At 45.9% G+C, this 25,661-nt stretch overlaps 1 protein-coding gene across 1 annotated transcript in view; it reads right to left on the reverse strand.

The window, feature by feature from the left end:
- Window positions 1-25,661, reverse strand: part of LOC138303549 (sulfotransferase 6B1-like) — a 116,639-nt gene that overhangs the window by 34,501 nt on the left and 56,477 nt on the right. The window contains exons 4-6 of the mRNA XM_069242790.1: window positions 8,522-8,648; window positions 6,093-6,187; window positions 2,619-2,775 (exon numbers count right to left, since the gene is read on the reverse strand). Coding sequence (XP_069098891.1) covers window positions 2,619-2,775; window positions 6,093-6,187; window positions 8,522-8,648 — 379 coding nt within the window. The remainder of the gene's footprint in view (window positions 1-2,618; window positions 2,776-6,092; window positions 6,188-8,521; window positions 8,649-25,661) is intronic.

The raw sequence follows: 25,661 nt of genomic DNA on the forward strand, positions 1-25,661 counted from the left end.
ATGTCACTTAGGAACTTTAGGAACTTTTAATTAGCAAAATAGCATATACAGTTTTCACACAAATGGCATATAGCTATTTTAAAACTAGACAGTGCAATTTTCAACAGTTCCTGGGGGAGGTAAGTGTTTGTTAGTTTTGCAGGTAAGTAAACCACCTACGGGGTTCAAAGTTGGGTCCAAGGTAGCCCACCGTTGGGGGTCCAGGACAACCCCAAAGTTCCCACACCAGCAGCTCAGGGCCGGTCAGGTGCAGAGGTCAAAGTGGTGCCCAAAACGCATAGGCTTCAATGGAGAAGGGGGTGCCCCGGTTCCGGTCTGCCAGCAGGTAAGTACCCGCGTCTTCAGAGGGCAGACCAGGGGGGTTTTGTAGGGCACCGGGGGGGACACAAGTCAGCACAGAAAGTACACCCTCAGCGGCACGGGGGCGGCCGGGTGCAGTGTGCAAACAGGCGTCGGGTTCGCAATAGGTTTCAATGGGAGACCAAGGGGTCTCTTCAGCGATGCAGGCAGCCAAGCGGGGGGGCTCCTCGGGGTAGCCACCACCTGGGCAAGGGAGAGGGCCACCTGGGGGTCTCTCCTGCACTGGAGGTCGGATCCTTCAGGTCTTGGGGGCTGCGGGTGCAGTGTCTTTACCAGGTGTCGGGTCTTTGAAGCAGGCAGTCGCGGTCAGGGGGAGCCTCGGGATTCCCTCTGCAGGCGTCGCTGTGGGGCTCAGGGGGGTCAACTCTGGCTACTCACGGTCTCGTAGTCACCGGGGAGTCCTCCCTGTGGTGTTTGTTCTCCACAAGTCGAGCCGGGGGCGTTGGGTGCAGAGTGCAAAGTCTCACGCTTCCGGCGGGAAATGTGTGTTGTTTCAAAGTTGCTTCTTTGTTGCAAAGTTGCAGACTTTGTGGAACAGAGCCGCTGTCCTAGGGAGTTCTTGGTCCTTCTAGATGCAGGGTAGTCCTCTGAGGCTTCAGAGGTCGCTGGACCCTGTGGAACGCGTCGCTGGAGCAGTGTCTTTAGAAGTGGGGAGACAGGCCAGTAGAGCTGGGGCCAAAGCAGTTGGTGTCTCCGTCTTCTCTGCAGGTTTTCAGCTCAGCAGTCCTTCTTCGTCTTAGGTTGCAGGAATCTATCTTTCTGTGTTCTGGGAGCCCCTAAATACTCAATTTAGGGGTGTGTTTAGGTCTGGGGGGTTAGTAGCCAATGGCTACTAGCCCTGAGGGTGGCTACACCCTCTTTGTGCCTCCTCCCTGAGGGGAGGGGGGCACATCCCTAATCCTATTGGGGGAATCCTCCATCTGCAAGATGGAGGATTTCTAAAAGTCAGAGTCACCTCAGCTCAGGACACCTTAGGGGCTGTCCTGACTGGCCAGTGACTCCTCCTTGTTTTTCTCATTATCTCCTCCGGCCTTGCCACCAAAAGTGGGGCCGTGGCCGGAGGGGGCAGGCAACTCCACTAGCTGGAGTGCCCTGGGGCGCTGTAACAAAGGGGGTGAGCCTTTGAGGCTCACCGCCAGGTGTTACAGTTCCTGCAGGGGGAGGTGAGAAGCACCTCCACCCAGTACAGGCTTTGTTACTAGCCACAGAGTGACAAAGGCACTCTCCCCATGTGGCCAGCAACATGTCTGGTGTGTGGCTGGCTGCTAAAACTAGCCAGCTACACAGTTTCAGGGGGCAAATCTAAGGTGCCCTCTGGGGTGTATGTTACAATAAAATGTACACTGGCATCAGTGTGCATTTATTGTGCTGAGAAGTTTGATACCAAACTTCACAGTTTTCAGTGTAGCCATTATGGTGCTGTGGAGTTTGTGCATGACAGACTCCCAGAACATATACTCTTATGGCTACCCTGCACTTACAATGTCTAAGGTTTTGCTTAGACACTGTAGGGGCATAGTGCTCATGCGCTTATGCCCTCACCTATGGTATAGGGCACCCTGCCTTAGGGCTGTAAGGCCTGCTAGAGGGGTGACTTATCTGTACCTATAGGCAGTGTGAGGTTGGCATGGCACCCTGAGGGGAGTGCCATGTCGACTTAGTCTTTTTATCCCCACTAGCACACACAAGCTGGCAAGCAGTGTGTCTGTGCTGAGTGAGGGGTCCCCAGGGTGGCATAAGACCTTAAGACTAAGGGCAATAGAGTGTTTGAACAGCTGAGTAATGATGTGAAAACAGTGGAGACACACCTATCCAACTTGGTAGCATGCAGCAACTGGCAATGACAGGAAAAAAGTAAACACAGTGTGGCTTTACAGGACATGTGGGGACCACGCAAGAAGTCACATTGCATCCTCATGCCACCATGGTGATGTGCCCCACTACAGAACATACCCTGTGGTTAAACATCATCTTGTGGGTGGAAGTAGGGGTGGGGGCACACTGTAGACTATTGAAAAGGTCCTCTAAACTATACATGCTCCCTGAGTGGTTGGGGGAGATGGAGAGTGTCTGTCTCTGGGCTCCTCTGAAAGGAGAGGTCATGTCTTCCAGCTAAAGGCAGGCTGCCAGTACCATGTTGCAAAGTGAGATATGCACTGCGTAGCTGTGAATGTAAGCATTGTGAGCATTTTGGAGAGGTTTTAGAGCCCCATCGACAATAGTACCATACTTGACTAAAAAGATATTTGCAAACATACCTTTTCGAAAAATGTGGGAGCCCAAGTTTCCATGGGACTCTGGGGATCTTTCTTTCATAGCTTTGAAGTCGCCTCGTTTAGTGATGAATTGAATCTGCTCTTCAGTCAGGTTTATCCCAAAGAAATCTGCTATTTTCTTAACCGCTGCAGCCAGATCCTGAAATGAGAAAAGAGTCAGCCTTAAATCTTGCTCGTCACTGGTCCCTAAAGAAGACGCGAGGCCTCTTTGAAGTGTCATTAGTTCTCACCTAAAGACTCATCTTTGGTGTCTATTGTCAAAGGCCCATTGTGTACAATTCCATTACTACAATGAGCTTTTGATTTTCCCATTGCTTAACATGTGTCGGCTTTCTTGTCAATCTCATGTTCTTGCATCCTATTCGCTGGCTTGCCTTCCTTTTCTTGTGCTGGTGCCTCCCCTGGAGCATAGCTTCTTTACCACCCTGTTGATTGAAGAACTTTTGTCCTTCCACAGGTTGCATCTGGGGTCTACTTTTTCTTTTTTGTTTAGCACCGCGTGGGGGTGGATGTGTTTTCTTGCTCGCTTCCGCATGCGCTGCTTCTCTTCTCACATCCTCTTTCCCCATGCTCAGCGTACTGCTCCCCACCTTCCCAGCCAATCAGAAAACTCTAGCAACGGATGTCTTGTTGCCAGGCCTCACTAAAGAGAAGACTTTATTGAATCGATTCACTCTTACATCCTTTCTTGGATTGTGTTGCATGAAAGCCAGGCCTTGGTACACCATGCCAGCATGTATGGCGTTGGAGGCGGGCTCTGGACTCACTAAGCTTGTATCTGAGGGTGAAGATGTACTTAGAATGAGTGAAATGAAGCATCTTCTCCTGGAGGCCCAGAAGATGTTCTCCCCGGGCTGTTGGAGAGCGCCACACGTCTGCGGCATTGGTACCAGGTCCTTGTCATCTGGAAAGTGTAGGAAGAGCATTGTCCTATAAATTCTGACAATTTCTCACACAGCTGTTCTGTTCTTCTAACTACCTGAAATTACTCCAGTGTGTAATTTTCCTATTTGGATCATGTGCAATAGGCTTTTTTTTTTTTTAAATCAGAGTTTCCTGCATAAAGATTTGAAAAATAAACCATTCTGTGTACAAAGATTGAAAAAAATGAATTCAGTGTTAGGTTTTGCAATACCTTACAATTATGTCTCTGCTCTTCTTCAACTTAAAAAAATGTGTTACGAACAAGCATTGACAAAGCCAATAGCTAAGCACTTGCATTATAAAAGTGAGATGTCCTCGCTTTGATAACGGTCATTCATTCCTTAGTCTCTGCATCCATTGCTAAAGCTTGTATTTATAGACAGTTGACAATAGTAACATTCTAGATTAACCATTGTGTGCTCATCAGTTGGCCTGGGTGAAATTTAAATTACACCAATGTATGCCATTTAATTTCGTTTTTTTCAGTTGCATTTGTTATGCAAAATCCCCCAAATTATGCCCTTACGCCACATCATGCAATTACACCAACAACTGCGGCAAAATTACAGCGTAAGAGCGCGAGAACCACAAGGCGAGTAACTGTTGTTCACAGCGACGGTACTTTGTGTTGTTGTTACCACGAAATGTGCCCTAAAGTGGAAAACTGTGGACCCATTTCACGCAAAATGTAGCTCTAAATGCAGATTTTCATTTTGCATAATTCTGAGGAATTTGATAACATTTTCCTGAAATTTCACGTAACTACGCAAAAGCAAATTACGCAAATTTCGCACACACCTAACCATCAACTGTGAGCATGCGTGCAATCATGACAGAAGCTCACATGTTTCATTACTGTTTTCAAAGATATCTGTAGCAAATCCTTGTGTAATACAGGTTTAGAGAGCCATCCAGTGGGGAGAAAGAATGGTCCTCTTTCCCCATCCCTGCATGACTGACAATTATTAGGAACAACCATTCTAGAGTGTCGATATCTGTGATGACGTCACTTGGGGGGGTTGAGGTCTGCTGTGACATCTTCGACTGGAAAGCCCCTATGTTACAAGCAGGAGTGTGTGTACAGGAATATATGCTTCTTACTACAATAGAAACATTACAGGGCAAGGGACCTCCATCCGCTAAAACCACACTGGCAGAGGAAGTGACATCATGCATCCTGGGGCGTCACAGGAAGTGATGTCACATGACATTTTATAGTGATTGTGTTAATGAAAGTGACAGACAAAAGATGGGCTTGTTGACATCCAGAGAAGTGGATAAATACATAATCTATCCAATGTTTAAAATCCATGTCCATGGCAGGAGATACAACACCACAAGGTCTCATGTCCTTTAACGTTGTTACCACCTACAGTGTTGAGTTGTCACTGTTGGCTGATACATTAAGAAGATAAACAGACACTGCTTGGTATAGTGCTGTGAAATGGTAAGTAGATGGTCAAGGCGTCCAGCTTCGCGTTATGCGTTATGCCACTTTCACAGTGTCACTTTAACCTAGATATATTTTATTCAGCTTTGTTTATTATTTTAACAATAGCCACATTTTGCGGTCTTGTTTATTTCTCTCTATCTAGCTGTTCTTTGCCTAGGCCAGCACTGTGTTCTTAAACAAGACATTCTTGTTCACTCTGTGCTTCTCTCAAGGCTGCAGTAAGATAGGTTGCCGGAAAACATGGTAACTTAAGGTGACTTTTCATGGCCTCGTAGATATGGTGTCAGGCAAGGCAGTATAGGCCACTGTATTGCCTTACACTGCATCAGGGAGGCATTGCATGGGCATTGGCGAAGGTGTTCCCACGTAACTAACCATGGATTTTAACGCAATCCCACATTTACAAGAATCTGTTAACCTGGGAATGCGTCAAAACTGGCAAATAAAGTCCATCTTGGATTATTGTGAGTGACATGTCTATGAACTGAGAGTACACCTGTCCCCAGGCGCGTGTAGTGTCATGTGACTCACCTGTTAATCTAAAGTTGAGCTGTGCTTCTAAGGCTTGGAAACACTTATGTACTATGGGAGACACTGTAATGGGAACAACAATTCAGAGGTACTCTCTATATTTTAATATGAACTTGGCATATGTAAACAGGACAGCGGTACCCTCAACATATTGCATGCCAAGGACACACAGGTAACTTTAATGAACTTAGTATATGTAAAGAGGATGCCAGAGACACCCAGGTCTTCTACACCTGCCCCATCTTGCAGTGGGGAGTGTCCATGTACTTTGTATGGACGGTGCGGCTTGCGGATGCGAAGAGGGCATCTTCGGTCCATGTTAAGCTCCTCTTAGTTGAACCTGTCAGCAGAAGGGCAGCTTTTTAGCACACAGAGACTCTCTTCTGACAGCCCAGTCTTTGCTGGATCCCTCCTCAGGGCCAGGAGAGTATAGGCGGGGATGCTCTGAGCTACTTCTGCCGGGTCACAGTGTCACTTCCGCCTTCGACAATGATGTGTGTGTTCCAAGTGGATGCTAAACTTCACAGTGAGACAGAAACACTCCTTACCGCCTTCATGTCTTCGAACATGAGGACCAGCACGTTCTCATCCTCCACATGTTCCTTCCAGGCGATGGCATGTTCAAACCAGGAGGCAAACATCCCTGGAAGAGAAAGGCATGTAGGTGAAGGCAGCCTCACCACGAACACCGGTTACACTGCATTTCAGATCTTTTATACCCTACAGAGGAGCAGATCAACATTCTCCTGTTTAGAAGTAACCCCTGCACTGCCCACTACCTTCTGAACAAAGGGACAAAGATACTGTGCAATCACAAAAACTCCGATTTGCAAAATAGAAGCTTTTGCTACTGCTAAATAACCTTTGGGTACATTCAAAACCCTAATTATGATTCAATAACTTGTTACCAATTTGCAAAACAGGTTTGTGACTTCATCCCGAATCACACATTAAAAGGGCGTGTTTAGGGCACGGACTCCCATTTGTGATTCATGGTGGTATGTCTCAATGGTAAGCTAACGCAACTGCAGTCAGGCACCTCAAAGGAGGTAGTAACCCACCACAAATCAGAAGGGGTCTTGTAGGGACCCATTCCCCTTTGTCAATGTTGTAAAAACATTTTTTCAGAGTAGGCAGTGGTCCCTGGGACCTCTGCTTACTTGTAACAAAATATCTTAAATCTTTTTTTTTTTTTTAAACACAACTTATTTTCCTCTGAGGAAAACAAGCATCTTTAAAATATGCTTTATTTAAAGGCAATCACAGCCATGGTGATGACAGCAATTCGTAGTGTGTTAAATTTGCAACCTAACTCATGCATATTAGTGAGGTAGGTCAAATTCAAATCCCCTGCAAATCAGAAGTTTGTGAACCATGTTTTAACATATGTTGGTTCACAAAAATTCAACACATTCAGTAAAAGTCGGTACACAAGTTGTGTCCACGTTCACAGAATGCATTGTCCTAACATAAGGCCCAAAGTCCTGAATCTTGAAGTTAACAAAAAATATATATTCTTGGGGTGCAGAGAAGTGGAAATGTGCAGCCTGTACTAGAGAGATGTTCTGCAATTGAAGGGCAAACCTCCTTAAATTAAACAACCACTGGCAAGGCCAATAGGTCTGGGGTTGTTGGCCCGCTTTCAGCGATTCTTGTTTTGCATGATCATGGTTTTTGTAAAACATTATTGTTCAGGAAACTGCAGGTGTTCATCAATCTAAAAAAACACGAACTAAAGGCAAAAGTGTTTTTTGGTCTTAAAAAAGCACACACTACCATAGTACTCCCTGGCACTGAAGGGACTACTATGTGCATGGATATGTTCGTTGTGAAAGGGCGGCGTGACGCAACGGATAGTGAAGCCAGCCAATGGCTGCAGTGGGATGACGCACCACTCCTCGATGTGCGCTCGAGTGTGCGGGAGAAAAATCTGAATGACACAATCACAGACAAACGGATGAAGTGCGGCTGAAAACCCCACAGATAATTATGCCATACACATAATTTTAGTAAAATCAAAAAGTATAACACTGGCGGAAAAAAGCCAATTCTTCTGCATGAAAAGGAAAGAATATAAAAAAGAAAAAGAAAGAAAAAGAAAGAAAGAAAGAGGTTGGATACAAGAAAGAAAGCAAGAAGGAAGTAGGAAGGAATAGAGATGGAAGGAAAGAAAGAAAGAAAGAAAGAAAATAAGGGAAGGAAGGAAGAAAGAAAGAAAGAGGAGGTTGGATAGAGGAAAAAGAGAGAAAGAAGTAGGAATGAAGAAAAAGAAAGACAAGAAAAAGTAAGAAAGAAAGTGAAAGGAGGTTGGATATAGGAAATAAAGACAAAGAAGTAGGAAGGAAGAAAAAGAAAGAAAGAAAAAGTGAGAGAAAGAGAGAAAGAAGGAAATTAATTAAAACAAAGTGTGACAAGTGCTGCAAGTTAAACACGATCTGGCTAATTTTGTTCCTGGAGAAAGTTTATTAAAGAACCAGTGGTGAAACTGAGTCCAGAATGAACGCGTTCTGAGGAATTGCACGCTTGTAAATTCACACGTATTATAGTACGGTACGGGGTTGTGTACTGCGCGCATAGCCGAAAGAGAAGTGATTAATACAGAACAGTTTCCAAAATAGGCAATCTGTTGTGCTGTGAAATACCAGCAATCAGATGAACAAAGGCCCCTTCAAAAGGAATTTACAACAGCACTGGCAGGAGGTGGAAACTGATAGAGATGTAATGGGACCGGTGCAGAGAGCGCTGTGCTTTCGCCTTGGAGAGGTGGAAGATACACATGACACTCTCCGACTGCAGCATTCCCTTTCTTCATCTAACCAATCCAACCAAGGTGCCATCCATGTGATGGTAACCAACAAGGAGGCCTGCTGTGAGGCGCCCACACAGCGCCTTCAGTCCTGGCGGATCACTGGAGCAGCCATTGATGATAAGACGTTCTCAAACATTTGTCGGCCATTTTGGACAAAAAGCAGATTACCTTTTCCACTCATGAAGTTCTGAAAACATTCATCCCAGGAGCTGTAGCTGGGGAGGACAGACATGCCGTTGCAGAAGTGGAACATCGACACCGCCGTGTCCTTGGGATTGCGAAACACCACCAAAGTCTGTTGAGAAGAATCAAACTGTCTCCAGAAGCTCACTAAAGAGTTTTCAATTCTGTACATTTTTAAAAGGTAGACATGCAAACATGCAATAATGCACATCAAAAGATCACACTGCCAGACCCAGTCAAAGTGGATTAAACTGATCTAGAAAAAGATTGCTGTAGGCGTGGCTTGTACCGGAGGACAGCTACAAACTCTGCACCCACACCTGTCGGTCAACTGGCGCCTATCGTTAGACATGTCGTGAGCTGGTCAAGGAGAGGGTAGCCACCCACAATGAAAGGAGCACCACTTCTGGTGGACGGTGATCACTGGCACTCGGATGGGCAAAATCCAAAACCATCTCGAGCACCCATTAATTAGGGTGACCACCCGTCCGTGAATTTCATGGACTGTCCGTAATTTTGCCCTGCTGTCTGTTGTCCGTGATGAAAGTCTTAACGGACAGCATTTGTCCGTAATTTCAGCTTTTCACCTAAAGGACAATGGAGGCATTACCGGCAGATCCGTTTCCCCACCTGGAATGAAGGGCAGGGAGTCTCCTGTGCTCTTAGGGAGGGAGGGGCAGACAGATAAGCAAAGGCCTTCTTGCCAAGGTGTTGCCTTCCCTAAAAAAATGCAAATGTGGGTAACTGGTAAATCTGCAAATGCAAAGGGGCTTGGAAACCTGCATTGACTTTAATCAAAGGAGTCACTTGAAGCTTTCTGATGGCAAAGATATTTTCTTCTAGAGAGGTACTGTAATGGTGAGCTGTAGAGTGTGTGGTTTTAATGGACTGTTATACATTTTATACCTAATACTAACATTTTTTATATTATTCAAATTTGAGAAGCACTTTTTTTATTTAACAGAACTGTATTTGCGCATTTTGTAGCAGCCTATATTATGATGTAATTGTATTTATATAGCACTTACTACCCCTGATGAGGCATCAAATGCATATTTAAAATAGGGACTTACACATTCACAGTACTTTCAGGACCCTCTGTACCTCATAGTACTAACAAACATTGGCAAAGCCAACAGGTCTTGTTCACGTAAGAGTTATTGGCTTTGCCAATGTGTTTTAGCCATGTTATGCACCAGAGTGGCTGCTACTCAGCATGGCTAAACGTTAGTGGCATAGTGGTGTGGAGTGGAGTAGAGTGGCATAGGAGCAGTGGCGTAGAACCCAGTGGTGCAGAGTACAGTGCATTGGCGTACAGTGCAGTGGTTTAGAGTGCAGTAGCATGGAGTGGCGTGGGACGCAGTAGAGTGGAATAGAGTGCAGTGGAGTAGAGTGGCAGAGAGTGCAGTAGTGCAGAGTGGTGCAGTGGCCTAGAATGCAGAGTAGACTCGCGTGGCAGAGAGTGCAGTGGACTAGTGTAGAGTGGTGCAGTGCAGAGTAGAGTATAGTGTTGTAGAGTGCAGTTGCGTAGAGTGGAGTGATGCAGAGTATAGTGGCATAGATTGCAGTGGCGTAGAACCCAGTGGTGCAGAGTACAGTGCATTGGCGTACAGTGCAGTGGTTTAGAGTGCAGTAGCATGGAGTGGCGTGGGACGCAGTAGAGTGGAATAGAGTGCAGTGGAGTAGAGTGGCAGAGAGTGCAGTAGTGCAGAGTGGTGCAGTGGCCTAGAATGCAGAGTAGACTCGCGTGGCAGAGAGTGCAGTGGACTAGTGTAGAGTGGTGCAGTGCAGAGTAGAGTATAGTGTTGTAGAGTGCAGTTGCGTAGAGTGGAGTGATGCAGAGTATAGTGGCATAGATTGCAGTGGTGTAGAATTCAGTAGTACAGAGTAGATTGGTGTACAGTATAGTGGCGGAGAGTGCAATGTTGCAGAGTAGAGTGTCAGTGCAGTGAAGTAGAGTGGAGTAGAGTGGCACAGAGAGCAGTGGCAGAGTACAGTGGTGCAGAGTAGAGGGCAGTGACATACAGTGCAGCTGTTTAGCGTGCACCGACGTGGAGTGCAGTGGCATAGAGTGGCAAGGGGCAGGGTAGAGTAGCATAGAGTGCAGTGGAATAGAGTGTATTGGTGCAGAATGTAGTAGTACAGAGTAGAGTGGTGTAGAGTATAGTAGCGGCCAGTGCAGTGTTGCAGAGTAAAGTGTCAGCGTGCAGTGGTGTAGAGTGCATTGAACTAGAGTGCAGTGGTCAGAGTGGCGTAGAGTGCAGTGGCGTAGAATAGATTGTTTCAGAGTAGAGTGCAGTTGCATAGAGTGGAGAGGTGCAGGGTAGAGTGCAGTGGCATACAATGCAGTGGAACAGAGTGCAGTGGCGTAAAGAAGATTGTTTTACAGTAGAGTGAAGTGGCTTAGAGTGGAGAGGAGCAGGGGAGAGTGGAGTTGCACAGAGTGGCATAGAGTGTGATGGCATAGAGTAAAGTGGCGTAGAGTGCTGTGGCATAGAGTGCAGGGATGCAGAGTAGATTAAAGTGACGTACAGTGTATTGATGTAGAGTGCAGGGGCATAGAGTTGAGTGTTACAGAGTAAAGTGCACTAGCATAGAGTGTATTCGCTTAGAGTGCAGTGGCATATAGTGCAGTGTTGCAGAGTGGCGTAGAGTTGAGTTGTGCGAACTAGGTTGGTGTTGCCTAGACTGGAGTGGTATAGCGTACAGAGGAGCAGAGCGCAGTGGTGTAGAGAGGCGTAAAGTGCATTGGCATAGAGTAGAGTGGTACAGAATAGAGTAGAGAGGCGTAGTGTGAAGTAGCATAGAGTGCAGTGGCATATCGTGGAGTGGTTCAGAATGGAGAAGAGTGCAGTGGCATGGAGTGGAGTAAAGTGGAGTGATACAGAATAGTGTGCAGTGGTGTGGAGTGGTTCAGAGCAGCGTGGAGTGGAGTATGCATGGTGTGTTAAGACACTGCCATTACAAACAACACATTTGTGATTGAAATGATCATTACATTTGCACAGTCATACAGTTTTTCAAATCAAACTATACTGTGCACAGACGATGATGTGTGGAAATCGCATCACCTAATACAATGATTTGTTTTAATCATATAAAGGTACCGGTATTTGTTTCCATCACAGTCCAGGATTAACAAAAATGTGCTTCATTTGTACTCCTAATTCTGATATATTCTGAAGTTTATTTAAATGTTGTCATGTGATAAAAAAACCTCTTTCCTAACCCCAGTATCCTGCAAGATTGTCGCATAAATCCTCTCACCTTGAAGTCAGAGAAAGAAAAGTAAAAACTAAGTTCCCACCAAAATCAGAGCCTGACATTTGACTTTGTTCTTTGAATGCACAGCAAATGTGATGAGATAAGAACAAGATTTACAGGCCTGTTTACAGAAAGGGAGCACTCGGAAGGATACTGTAAATAAGGTTTGGGCAAGGGAAGGAATGAACTCAAGCTGCATAGCCTAAAACAAATAAAGCCAGCAAATTGAAAGCAACAAAATGTGAGTTACAAACCACAAGGCCAATGGCAAGCAACGGCCGGAGTGCATTCCCAAGGAAGCACTATGAATGTGCTTAAAGTGACAGCCGTGGGATACATTGTGGGGAAAGTCCAGTATTTTAGTCTAGTCCGTACCTTGCAGAGGTTTGGCCAAATCAATCACCCAGGTAGTATGACGAGAAGACCTGGAGTGGTTCCCATGTTGCAGGAAAAGTCTGTACACCCATTCTATCAGTTTGCCACCAGTTCCTATGCTGTAGAGCTTCTGGCACACCTCTTGTAGGGTTAGTGCTAGGTGGCAGACATGAAATAGGGCATTTAATGATTATTTAAGGTGGTTGTAAGTAAGGAGTTGACCTGGGTGAAGATGGTAGTCTGCCATAAGGGTTTGGAAATTTAGTAGCTCGTCATACAGAAACAAATCCCCCAATTTTAAGATACCTGCAGCATGCCACTGATGGAGTTGCTCTGAGCACAGCTGTGTTGTGCGAGGGGGAAGGCTTAGCAAAGGTAGTGCAGGAGCATAGGGTTTCTTTGTGTCAGTGAGTTTACAGGGTCTGGCAAGGCAAGAGAAAGCCGTGCATGATAACCCCAGATGGTGATCCATAGAATGGTCAGTAGGAAACAGTGAGCAGTGCAATAAGCCCTCCTTAAAAGTCTTTACTGATAAACCCCATCTCGTGCAAGGAGGTGGGCAGAAAGCCAGCGAGCCACCCATTGGACCTGTGCAGCTGAATAATAGCATTCTAAGTCCAGAAGACCTAATCCACCCGCAGTCACAGGTAGCTCTAAAGTGGAAAGAGCTCCCGACGGCGCCGCAGCAACCAAATCAGATGTGTGGCCTGTCTGAAGAAGGAATGAAGGACGAGCAGGGGAAGGTTTGCAAAATAATACTATCATTGGGGTAGCACACCATCTTCGCTAGTGCCACATGGCCTCTACAGAAAGCAGAAGAGAAGACCTAAAAGCAAACTGGGCTTGGACGGACCGCGACGCTCTGCCGAGATTTTCATCCTGGAAATCAGTGGGAGAATGGTAAATATTAATCACTAGCTATCGGAAGGTAACTGGCTCCCAGTTCAATCTGAGATCTAATTGTATATAAAGGGGAAAACAGTGCCATATGGTAAAGAAACGCAAATTATATTTTAATTTTTTTACAGTTTGTTTGTGCAATTTACGTCCCAAATATTTTGAAGATTCTATGTGTACTTGACACTTAGGGATAACCCAGATCTCTAGTTTGGCTTTTGCTCAATTTTAAAACCATATAAAGACATGGACTAAGCGGGCAATTGCCTTGCACAACGTTGAAAGGGGTCTGGCCCCTGCTCACCCTTCACAAGCACGAACAGCGGACCATTGCACCAGAAGAGTTTGCCAAGGTGGATGGGTGTTGCTTCTTCAACCACTTGACAGTGAATCTTCTGTTTCTCACCTGTGTGCAGAGACAACTCCCTAGGTACCCAATACCTTTCGATAGTCTAGGTGGACCCATCTTGTCTGATTTTAGGAATTGTCCCACCTTGCTCTTCTCTTCCTTATCTATCCAGTTCTGAGCAACAACCCTTTGAATCACTTGCCGTGGATCTCCCATTTGATCTCAAGTTCATCCTCCTTTTTTATTATCTTTGATTGGTAGTCCGGGCTCCCATTTCTGAGATACATGTAGAGTCCCAGACATACACTGTAGTGCAGTGAGACTACAGAAAAGTTATGGGTGCCTCACATCCTGACATTAGATGTGAGACTGTCGTCCACACCATCTGCCCCGCCTCTTTAAAAAAAATTAGGTTGAAAGTCCATGGGCGGTTGGGGGTAAGCCAGATGTTTTTGTTAAATTTGTTTAAACTAGCATACGGTTTATTACCTTAATGTTTCCCAAACTGTTTGCCAGGGGTTTTAAAATGTTCAGAAACATAATCAAAATGTTGCTGTTACTTTCTCTTCAAGAATGAATCAGTAGATTTGGGTAGGGGTGATGGCTGTGGTGATTGGCCTACGCTACTGAACAAGGACGTAATGTGACACCTGAATGTAGCACACCAGGAGGCAATCACAAAAGGACCACAGTGAATAAATAGTGCTATGTTAAAAAAGAGTACATAAATGCACTGACAACATAGTGAGGCATGGCCTCTCTAGTGTGTGTCTGTAAAACTGACCTTTTTTCTTGAATTTGTGTCCTGAATTTTGACCCTTTGTCCTGAATTTTGACCCTTTGTCCTGAATTTTTTTACAGTCCTGTCCAGAATTTGCTTTAATGCCAGGTGGTCACTGAAAAGTCTTGGATTCTGGTAAGTATTGTTTATTTTCAGTATGATCCACAATACGCAGAACAGCAATTCATAGCTCCGCCACCGTCGCCCATCCAACCGTTTTCCCCGTCCTATGTCGAGTCTCGAGACAAGGTTCTCGAATCCTCACAAGACTCGACATAAGAACAGAGAGACAACCCAACATATCCTTCCCCTTAACACATACAAAGTTACATCCAAACCTTCACAAAAACACAAAACACATTTTGTTACACTGAAAGTACAAAGTCACAGAACTTCGTAGGAAGCCTCTTATTCCTAGTTGAGGATTTTCTTTTCATGTCCATCGACTCACATTCCTTCTTAATAGGACCTTCCAAAACCTCGTCCTTCCGTGGGTCCATTCTTGCTTCTTGATTTACTTTGGTGGACTCCTTCAAAGATTTGTTCAAAAGTTCCACATCACGAGCCAAGGACAACCTCTCCTTATTCCACCAATTACCATCTTCCAATTTAACAGCATTTTTACAAATTTTTATGACTTTCTTAGGATAAGAAAATCTTGATTCACCTTTCTGAACAATGCGGGCACTCTTGATTTTGACATAATCACCCAACTTCACACAAACAGTTTTTCTAGGATCACCTTTGTATTTATTCTGAGCAGAAATCCTTTTTCCACTCACTTTCTCAATCAATCCCTCATCAACTCCACTTTCACCCATCCACTTCCTTTTCAACTTAGTTCCTGGAACTCTTCCCCTCAATAATACAAAAGGAGACACACCAGTATCTGCATTGGGTGTGGTCCGCACACCCCACAACAATTTCTTTAGTTCACCCTTACAATTTAACCCTCCAGCTTTGGCCAACTGCATATTCTCTTTTATCACTCTGTTAAAGCGCTCAACAAGACCATTACTCCTAGGATGATAAAGTGAAGTCTTAACATGTTTAATGCCCATGAGCACTAAAAAATCAGAAAACTGAGAAGATGTGAATTGACTACCGTTGTCGGTAAGTATCTCATCAGGAATACCCTCTCTGAGAAATACAGATTCCAAAAATTCAATGATCTTATGCGAATTAGGTACTTTCACAAACTTAAACTCAGGCCAACGACTATAAAAGTCTATTAACACTATACCATACTCTACTTGCCCATTGATCAAATTGACAGGTCCAATCAAATCCATTGCAACCTTACTCCAGGCTTTCCCAGGCACTTCAATAGCTTTAACAGGGGATGGCAGGACAACCAGAGACTTGTCACTGATAGCACAGGCCAAACAATCTCTCACAAAGTGTTCTACATCTCTGTCCAGTCCAGGCCACCAGAAATCCTCTCTTATTCTCCTTTTCATAGCCCGCATACCTATGTGTCCTTCATGTCCCAAGGATAATACTTTGTATCTTAAATCCTTGGGTACAACCATTGCATCCGCACGCATTAACACGTTATTTATAATTGATAACTCCCCAAAAACATGTTTGTACACTTCACACTGTTCAGACTTGCATACAGACCATCCCTGTGCTATGCCCTTCATGACCTCCTTCAATTGATCATCATTTCCACACGCTTGCCTCCACTCATCTTCCGACACCGCACCACCCAATTGAAACTCTATAGAGCATACCAGGACATCATCTTCTTCCGGTTCCTCCTCATCTGGCCCATTCTTGCAAGGAAGACGGGAAAGGGAATCAGCAAGTGTATTCCTTGCACCCGGAACATATTCCACATGAAAGTTATACATTTGTAATCTGTACTGCCACTTAGCTATTCTGGGAGTGGCTCGATGCGCACCAGAGGTAGAAAACAACTGCACTAAGGGTTTGTGATCCATCCTGACTGTAAAGTGCACACCCCACAAATACGGTTTGAAATGTACAATGCCCCACCAACATGCAAGGGCTTCCCTTTCAATAGTTGAGTAAGTTTCTTCGGCACCTCTCAGACTACGCGAAGCAAAGGCTACCACTTCATCCCTACCATTTCTCTTCTGCATTAAAACAGCACCTAATCCAAGTTGACTGGCATCCGTCATTATTACTATTTCGTCCCTTGTGTTAAAAGACTTCAACGGAACTGCCATTGCTACTTCTTTCTTAATGGCTGTAAACTCCTGTTCACACTCCAGACACCAGTCAAATTTGACATTTTTCTTTAAAAGAGACCTAATTTTATGAATTTTGCTTGCACAGTTAGGAATGAACCTTGAATAAAATTCAATCAGACCCATAAAAGATCTGACTTGGTCTTTATTACTAGGAGACTGAAAATCTTCAATAGCTTCAACCAGCTTTCTCTTTGGTTCCACTCCACATTTAGAAATTTTATACCCTAGATAATCAATACTAGACACACTAAATTTACATTTGTTTGCCCCTAGTACAATCCCTTTTTTATTCAACAAAGATAATACCTGTTCCATTCTTTCATCATGCTGTGCTTGATTCTTGCCAAAGACTAGAATGTCATCCTGGAAAGCAATTACACCTTCCATACTTCCAAATAAACTATCCACCACCCTTTGGAATACCGCAGAAGCTGAAGCTAAACCAAATGGCATGCGTCTAAATTGGAACAAACCTTCTGGAGTAACAAAAGCTGTCAAATGTCTTGACTCAGGATGCAGATTAATTTGACGATAAGCCGATGTCATGTCCAACAAACTAAACACGCTGGCCTCATCTAAAATGGATAGTATTTCAACAATGTTAGGCAATGGATGGCAATCCACCCAAATTTGTGCATTAAGGTCACGCAAATCGACACACATGCGAATAGAGTTATTGGCTTTACGAGCAATTACTATGGGGGCCACCCAATCTGATGCATCCACCCTCTCAATTATGCGTTGATCACATAATCTGTCTAGCTCCTTTTTCAACTCTGCTCTCAAAGCTAAAGGTACTCTACGTACTTTATGAACCTTGGGAACTGCATTCTCCTTTAACCTTATCTTGTGTGCAAATCCCTTGAACACACCAATTCCTTCTTTAAAAACACCTGGAAATGCATCGACCCACACAGAACTAATAGATAACACTTGGTTATAATTCTTGCTCAGTATAACTTGTTCTGGGTTATTTGGATCTAACAAAATACCTAACTTTCTTTGATCTTCCCAACCCAAAAGACATGTATCATCATTAGCCACGTACACTATCCCCTTAGTCACATTACCTTGGAAACTCAACACAACTTCACACTCCCCCAAAACTTCCACTGGTTTGCCACCATATCCCACAGGCTTGATGCTCGACTTCCTGAGCCCAACATGGCTGAAATATTCCTTCCACACCTTTTGACTCACAAGTGTATAAGGTGACCCAGAATCGGCTACAACAATTATTTCATGGCCATTAATTGACAATTTACAGGTAGGCCTTTTAGTGTTGTTAAGCATAACAACGTCACTCTCATTAGAATAACATACAACAGTAAGAATTTCGTCATCCTCATTAGAGGAAGAATTAGATCCATCCAAATCGTCATTGTGTAACTTAAAAACCTTGTCCCTAGAACTGGAACTTGACATGTTAACAGCCCTACACACTCTGGCAAAATGCCCAACTTTGGAGCATTTTGAACATTTTTTACCTACCGCAGGGCAATTACTTGCATTACCTAAATGGGTGGAACTACCACACCTAAAACATTCCCTTTTCTTGTAATTATCCTTCCTAACTGATGTTTCAGCTCTGGTAATTGCTTGAGATTTGTTAGATTTCTGTTTAATTATAGCTACTTTCTGATGAGAATCTTTCTGACTAATTATACTCATCTGTTGCATATACGTTGTTGTATTCTCGATTCTAGTGGCTATTTCTACAGCCTTTTCTAATGTTAAATTCGGTGTAGACAATAGTGTCTCTTGAACTTTCTTATTACTGGTTTTCTCGACAAGTTGATCTCTAATCATTTCATCCTCACATGCCTTGTAATCACAAGAAACTGCTAACATCCTTAAAGCTCCCACATAGTTAGCTACTGGTTCACCAGGAACTTGCACCCTTTTATAAAATTTGTGTCTTTCCATAATAACATTTTTACACGATCTAAATCTGTTATCAAGGGACTTAATGGCAGAAGCATATTCATCCATACCGCCATCACCTTCACCCACATCTAATGCAACAGATATCTGTGGAATATGTTTTAAAATTTTGCGGCCCTCCGGACCTAAACAATGACGTAAAACAGCAAACTTTTTCCTATGAGTAAAGGAGTCACCGTCAATGTCATCTAAATATGCCTCGAAACCTTCTTTCCAGGAATCCCAATCCGCTTCTGATGAAACAGGATCCGGAGAGAATACAGGAGGAGGCAGAATGGATTGCTGCATTTTAAATGTAACCACAATAAATGTTAATGATATGCGTGTCCTCTTAATTTTTCAAGACACACTGCTCAAGGTGTTTGAAATGCTTGGAAAACGTATCTTTTTTCCACTCGTTGATGACTGATGAATACTTGACCCAACGAATGAAGGAAGCGAGTAAAAGTGCACTTGAAGTATTATTGGACTAGTCAGCTATACCTCGGCTGTGCTGCTCCAAATATTTGAAATAAATGTCAGATTCACTCGTTTCCTGGCGTCTCCGTTGCCAAGAAACGAAGTAACTCATAAGACGCGTATTCGGCGTCTTCGTTGCGTAGCTGAATCGATTCACTTGTTTCCTGGAGTCTCCGTTGCCAGGAAACGAAGTAACACATAAGACGCGTATTCGGCGTCTTCGTTGCGTAGCGGTACACGAGAATAACAACAGGAGGACACGCGCGCTGATCCGACACGCGCAGAAACCTCCTGTGTTAAACTGCCCCAAAAGCAGCCCAAAAATCGATAAAAGATGAAAAACAGGATGTAGGCTCCTAGACGAACGGAGCTGCAAAGTCTCCCCTCAGCAGGGTCGAAACACTGAAGGCCGGTTGAAGACGCCACGCGATGAACTCCTCACAAGGTGCACACATAGGTCCAGCTGTCCTGCAGTCCCTCGTCGCCAATGAAAAGTCTTGGATTCTGGTAAGTATTGTTTATTTTCAGTATGATCCACAATACGCAGAACAGCAATTCATAGCTCCGCCACCGTCGCCCATCCAACCGTTTTCCCCGTCCTATGTCGAGTCTCGAGACAAGGTTCTCGAATCCTCACAAGACTCGACATAAGAACAGAGAGACAACCCAACAGTCACCCTACCGTTAATGGACGAGATACACACCTGGCCTGCACACCTGGCCTGCGCAGGTCAACAGAATGACAAAATGTGGATCAGACCGGCACAAAGCTACTGTGTTGGGAATTTTCTACCCTACAGCAATGATACTTTTTTAAAAGGGTGGGTGATGGTCTAACCTCAAATTAAGGGTGTGTTATTTGCAATAGTGAAACATTAAGTTTCATGAAGCAAATATGAAAAGAAGGAAGTCACAGAGGCCCATAGAGTTTGCTTCCGGGTTACAGGCTTGAAAGTTCACCTGTGGTGCAGCACAGTCTCAGGTGGTGGTAAACCTTCCCTGGTGCTTGAGCGGAAGAGGTTTCACAGAAGCACTCTCCGCCTGGATCCATGGACTGCGCAGCACCAGCCCGCCCTGGTAATCACCTTCTTGTACAAGATTGGCCACGCTGCCACTCTGATTGGCACTCTACCATCCTTTGGCAAAATGACTCAACTTCTCGTACATGCACAATCTGCCTGTCACATTTTGGCAGGACACAACTTCCTTCTTCTTTCATAACTTTGATTATCACATACATTTCTTTGTGTGAAACCTTTTTTAATAGACATTTTTTTCAGTTGATATAAATTATTTTGGAAATCTGCCCCTTTCTTGCTTAACTACACAAACTGAGTCCTACCTGGATTGTTTCTGTCCTCTTACTCATCACTGAGAAGTTTCTATACTTGTAGCCATTGTTGTCATTTCTTCCAAAGATGGATGAACCATAGAAAGCAATTTTTGCTAGATTCCTTTGTCCAAGCAATGACAGATGAACTGGTCACGGAGAAGCTGAGCAGTGAAAACTTTAAATTCACAATCTGCTGCGAGTGCCCATGATTCAGAGACACATGAATTACCACTGTCTTCTTCTGTCTCAACCACAATATGGGGTTGGACATCAAAGCATCTGTCTAGCTTCTTCATTACCTCTTGGTATTCACCTTAAACTTCACATTTGTCCAATTTAATGTTTGCTTCATGTTTGGAATTCACCCTTTCCTTAAACCCCCATGAATTTATAAGAAGTAATTTATTTCTTTCAGATCTCAATCTTGGAGTCTCTCATGCTCCCAAATAAATTTCAAAAGCATCATACTGATGCCTATATGTAATTGGCGGATCTCCAGCAATTTCCAAAGATGGAGGGGGTGGATTTACTGACTGTATGGCAGAAAGAAAAAGAAGAAGAGATGAGAATCAAACTTAGAATTGCAAAAATATGTGTATGAGAATCTAGGAAAGAGTAATTTCTGATAAAAAAAAAAAAATGGCAAACGCACAAATCCCAGAGGAACCACGGTGTAGGTAAAATATGGGGGTGGGCGGAGCTCGCAGAATTTGACTCCGTGGAATTCCGTGGAGTTACATGAAAACGCTGTGATATTCCGCGGAGTTCCACCAACTGGCGGCAATAGGCACGTCACAATACTCGAAGAGTGATTTCGCGCCGGGAGTGCGTTCTGCACTGACAAATCAGCACGAACTGCACCATGCAGCGCGCAGAGGGTGCAACTACTCGAGTTGATTTTGCGCCACTAATAACCAGGTCCAACAGCACTGAGATTTAATCACCGAAGTTGTATTTCAAGATGGCTGTCGGTTTTGTGGTGTGTTTGTCACCGTCAAACTGATTTTTGTGGCTCATTTGGAAGAACTGAAACTCATGTTTTCTTTCTATGGCTAAATAACCACATAGTGAGGGGCACTAGTTGTGGAGCTGACACGCGATGGTGCTGTGGTGTGAAAGTACAATATGTAGGACATGGGACGTAAGATGTATTCCACTGCAAGCTGCTGACACCACATAGCCTTGCGATGTGTATGCTATGGGAGGGACAGGGTCTGTGCCGCAGCGTTCCTGGTCTGTGGTAGCCTTGCTGCAGGTGTTGGTGTTATGAAATGTGACCAACATCCCATATGTTTCTAGGTGGCCAATGATAGAGCTCTCTGCTGCATGCAACGTCTGGTGCAAACCGAGGTTCACGAAGGGCTCTCCGATGCCTCTTTACTTCTGAGTGACGCTAAGCATCATAATCAATACAGATCAATAATGTAAAGCGCATTAAGCTCCACAAGGAAGACTGAGTAATAGATGTTTAAACCACGAAGGTTTATCAAAGGATTAGTAAAGTCACAAAATAAAATCATCAGTTGTAAATTGATAATCGATGTCTCCATCAGTTACTAAGTAGCTCAAATACATTCAAAATCATAGAAGCAAAGGTGAACTGTTATAAAGTTGTCTCAAACTAAAGTCAAGTAAAACCATTTGTCCCTTAAAGACAGCCCCCTGCACCCTGCCCAATCCAGGGGAAGGTCGGGGTGGGTCTGGGCAGCAGTCAGGATAAAGAGGTTCTGCTGGAAGTCCTCTGAAGAGCATCAGATAGTCAACTGAGAAGGCATCTGAACTCGCGCCTGCTCGACATTAGCTTACATTGCATCGTTCGAACACCTGATACACGACAGACGATTCCCACACAAAGAACCAATCAGTTTAAGATACTATTTGGTGATCCTACTCTAAATGTCCTCCGGATTCACAGTTATCTGCAACATAGTGAGATCCATTTGGTCCAAGCAGTTGCCTGCAGGTGCTCGTTGGTGCTTTTACATGAACTGCGAAAAGAAAACATTCACAAGGGAAAATAAAACAAACGGCACATCATCCAATATTCCTGGTTCAGCTTCTCCTGGAATAAAGAAAGAAAGGCCCATGACATGAAGCAAGATGGCAACCAGCACAGTCACCATCTTATAATGAGGCCTACATTAGCCATGGTCAATCTAAGCGTAAAGAACACACAGTAAATACATTTACATGAGCTCATGGTAATTATGTTATAAATGGAAGGATTATAATATGAAAATATCAGCATCACCAACAAAAGGAACAATAACAGAAGTGTGACTGCATTGTTGGGGATCCAGGGCCTAGAAGAGAAAGCCAGATCCAAACAGGTGGAAAAGCCCAACTAAATGAGTGGGTCCTGCAGGGGAGGCATGGCTGAGGAGCTCACGGCAAGGAGAATGAGGTTGCAATCATCGAACAGAAGATGAAGAGGGTAAAGTAGAAATTCCGGTATATTCCCTGACCAACAGCACAAGGTGACCCATAGTACCCCGCAGCGGAGGCCCCAAAGATCACTGGAATTTCCATGAAACAACAGCTTCCCCAATTCCACCATTGAATGTTCACTCAAACAATTCCCAAGTAAGGTGGCCTAGATAGGCAAAATATGGCAACTTACTGAATGAACATGGACAATCTCTGTACTGAAAGTACTGCACAGGCCTGCGGGGATTGGCGTCTCAGAAGCTATCCACTGGGTTACAAAGGAACATCTCAAAATCTAATGTCCTGGCCTCTGACAGCAGATTTACTTCTACCTCAGAGCACTGTGAGGCTGTAGAGCTTAGCTCAGCAGAGGTATCCCTTAATTGACGCGGCTCGTATTGCTTGACTACGTAGACCTGAAATAAATCAGCGTAAGGAACAGGATTGCACAGACAGTCAGGAAGGAGCTTGTAACTCCACGCTTGAGGCCCGGAGTCCCAGCAGAGCGTCTAACCTCCATCTCTTCATCGCACTATTCTGCGGTGCGCGGAGGCAGCACAAGGGTCTCCACGCTTGAGGCCTTGACTCCCAGCAGAGTGTCTAACCTTCATCTCTCCATCGCACTATCCCGCGGTGCGCGGAGGCAGCACAAGGGTCTCCACGCTGGAGGCCCGGACTCCCAGCAGAGTGTCTAACCTCCATCTCTTCATCGCACTATTCTGCGGTGCGCGGAGCCAGCACAAGGGTCTCCACGCTTGAGGCCTGGACTCCCAGCAGAGTGTCTAACCTCCATCTCTCCATCGCACTATCCCGCGGTGCGCAGAGGCAGCACAAGGGTCTCCACGCTGGAGGCCCGGACTCCCAGCAGAGTGTCTAACCTCCATCTCTCCATCGCACTATCCCGCGGTGCGCGGAGCCAGCACAAGGGTCTCCACACTGGAGGCCCGGACTCCCAGCAGAGTGTCTAACCTCCATCTCTCCATCGCACTATCCCGCGGTGCGCAGAGGCTGCACAAGGGTCTCCACGCTTGAGGCCCGGACTCCCAGCAGAGTGTCTAACCTCCATCTCTCCATCGCACTATCCCGCGGTGCGCGGAGCCAGCACAAGGGTCTCCACGCTGGAGGCCCGGACTCCCAGCAGAGTGTCTAACCTCCATCTCTCCATCGCACTATCCCGCGGTGCGCGGAGGCAGCACAAGGGTCTCCACGCTGGAGGCCCGGACTCCCAGCAGAGTGTCTAACCTCCATCTCTCCATCGCACTATCCCGCGGTGCGCGGAGCCAGGACAAGGGTCCCCACGCTGGAGGCCCGGACTCCCAGCAGAGTGTCTAACCTCCATCTCTCCATCGCACTATCCCGCGGTGCGCGGAGGCAGCACAAGGGTCTCCACGCTGGAGGCCCGGACTCCCAGCAGAGTGTCTAACCTCCATCTCTCCATCGCACTATCCCGCGGTGCGCGGAGGCAGCACAAGGGTCTCCACGCTGGAGGCCCGGACTCCCAGCAGAGTGTCTAACCTCCATCTCTCCATCGCACTATTCTGCGGTGCGCGGAGCCAGCACAAGGGTCTCCACGCTGGAGGCCCGGACTCCCAGCAGAGTGTCTAACCTCCATCTCTCCATCGCACTATCCCGCGGTGCGCGGAGGCAGCACAAGGGTCTCCACGCTGGAGGCCCGGACTCCCAGCAGAGTGTCTAACCTCCATCTCTCCATCGCACTATCCCGCGGTGCGCGGAGGCAGCACAAGGGTCTCCACGCTGGAGGCCCGGACTCCCAGCAGAGTGTCTAACCTCCATCTCTCCATCGCACTATTCTGCGGTGCGCGGAGCCAGCACAAGGGTCTCCACGCTGGAGGCCCGGACTCCCAGCAGAGTGTCTAACCTCCATCTCTCCATCGCACTATCCCGCGGTGCGCGGAGGCAGCACAAGGGTCTCCACACTGGAGGCCCGGACTCCCAGCAGAGTGTCTAACCTCCATCTCTCCATCGCACTATCCCGCGGTGCGCGGAGGCAGCACAAGGGTCTCCACACTGGAGGCCCGGACTCCCAGCAGAGTGTCTAACCTCCATCTCTCCATCGCACTATTCTGCGGTGCGCGGAGCCAGCACAAGGGTCTCCACGCTTGAGGCCCGGACTCCCAGCAGAGTGTCTAACCTCCATCTCTCCATCGCACTATCCCGTGGAGCGCAGAGGCAGCACAAGGGTCTCCACGCTGGAGTCCCGGACTCCCAGCAGAGTGTCTAACCTCCATCTCTCCATCGCACTATCCCGCGGTGCGCGGAGCCAGCACAAGGGTCTCCACGCTTGAGGCCCAGACTCCCAGCAGAGTGTCTAACCTCCATCTCTCCATCGCACTATCCCGTGGAGCGCAGAGGCAGCACCAGGGGCTCTCCATATTGACTCCTCATCGCTATTGCTTCACTTGCATTGCTTTCAGTTTGGCATTAGATGCCAAGTTCTATAGCCAACCCTGTGCCGCACACAGCTGAAGGGGGGGCACCAAAGGAAGGTTGTGCAAAGGACCTGACCGCCAGGCCCAGTTGCCAACTCCCAGATTAAACCCAGATCTGTGACTGGGGTGAATGTTTGATTTGTTCTGCATTCTGTCCATCATCTGTTGTTTTTGCATTTGTCGCCCCAAGTGGGAAGGGTATGCCTAGACGTGGGTCCCGTGCTTGCTATGCCACCAGATTCAAGCTAGCCTGGCTGATGAAGGGTGATACCCTGAAACTGGGCCCAGTGTGCTTGTTTCTGGTCCAGGGAGGACCTCGCCTGGCAGTTCGGGCTGGACTGTTCCCATGGGGAACAGGGTCAAGACTGATTTGCATATGGCTGGGTCCCAACTGGAATGGCATGGCAAGCAAAAAAACTGGTGGATTAAACCCAGATCTGTGACTGGGGTGAATGTTTGATTTGTTCTGCATTCCGTCCATCATCTGTTGTTTTTGCATTTGAACTCTCAGTTGCTGGCGAAGCCTTGGGTTTGGGCCAGTGTCAATGTCAAAATGTTGGCCAAGATCTGAGAAGGGTGCCACCTGATCTAGTCCATGACTCACCTGCCTGTCCACTTGCTTCATAC

The sequence above is a fragment of the Pleurodeles waltl genome, chromosome 7 (genome assembly GCF_031143425.1).
Source record: "Pleurodeles waltl isolate 20211129_DDA chromosome 7, aPleWal1.hap1.20221129, whole genome shotgun sequence".
In the NCBI taxonomy this organism is placed as follows: domain Eukaryota; kingdom Metazoa; phylum Chordata; class Amphibia; order Caudata; family Salamandridae; genus Pleurodeles; species Pleurodeles waltl.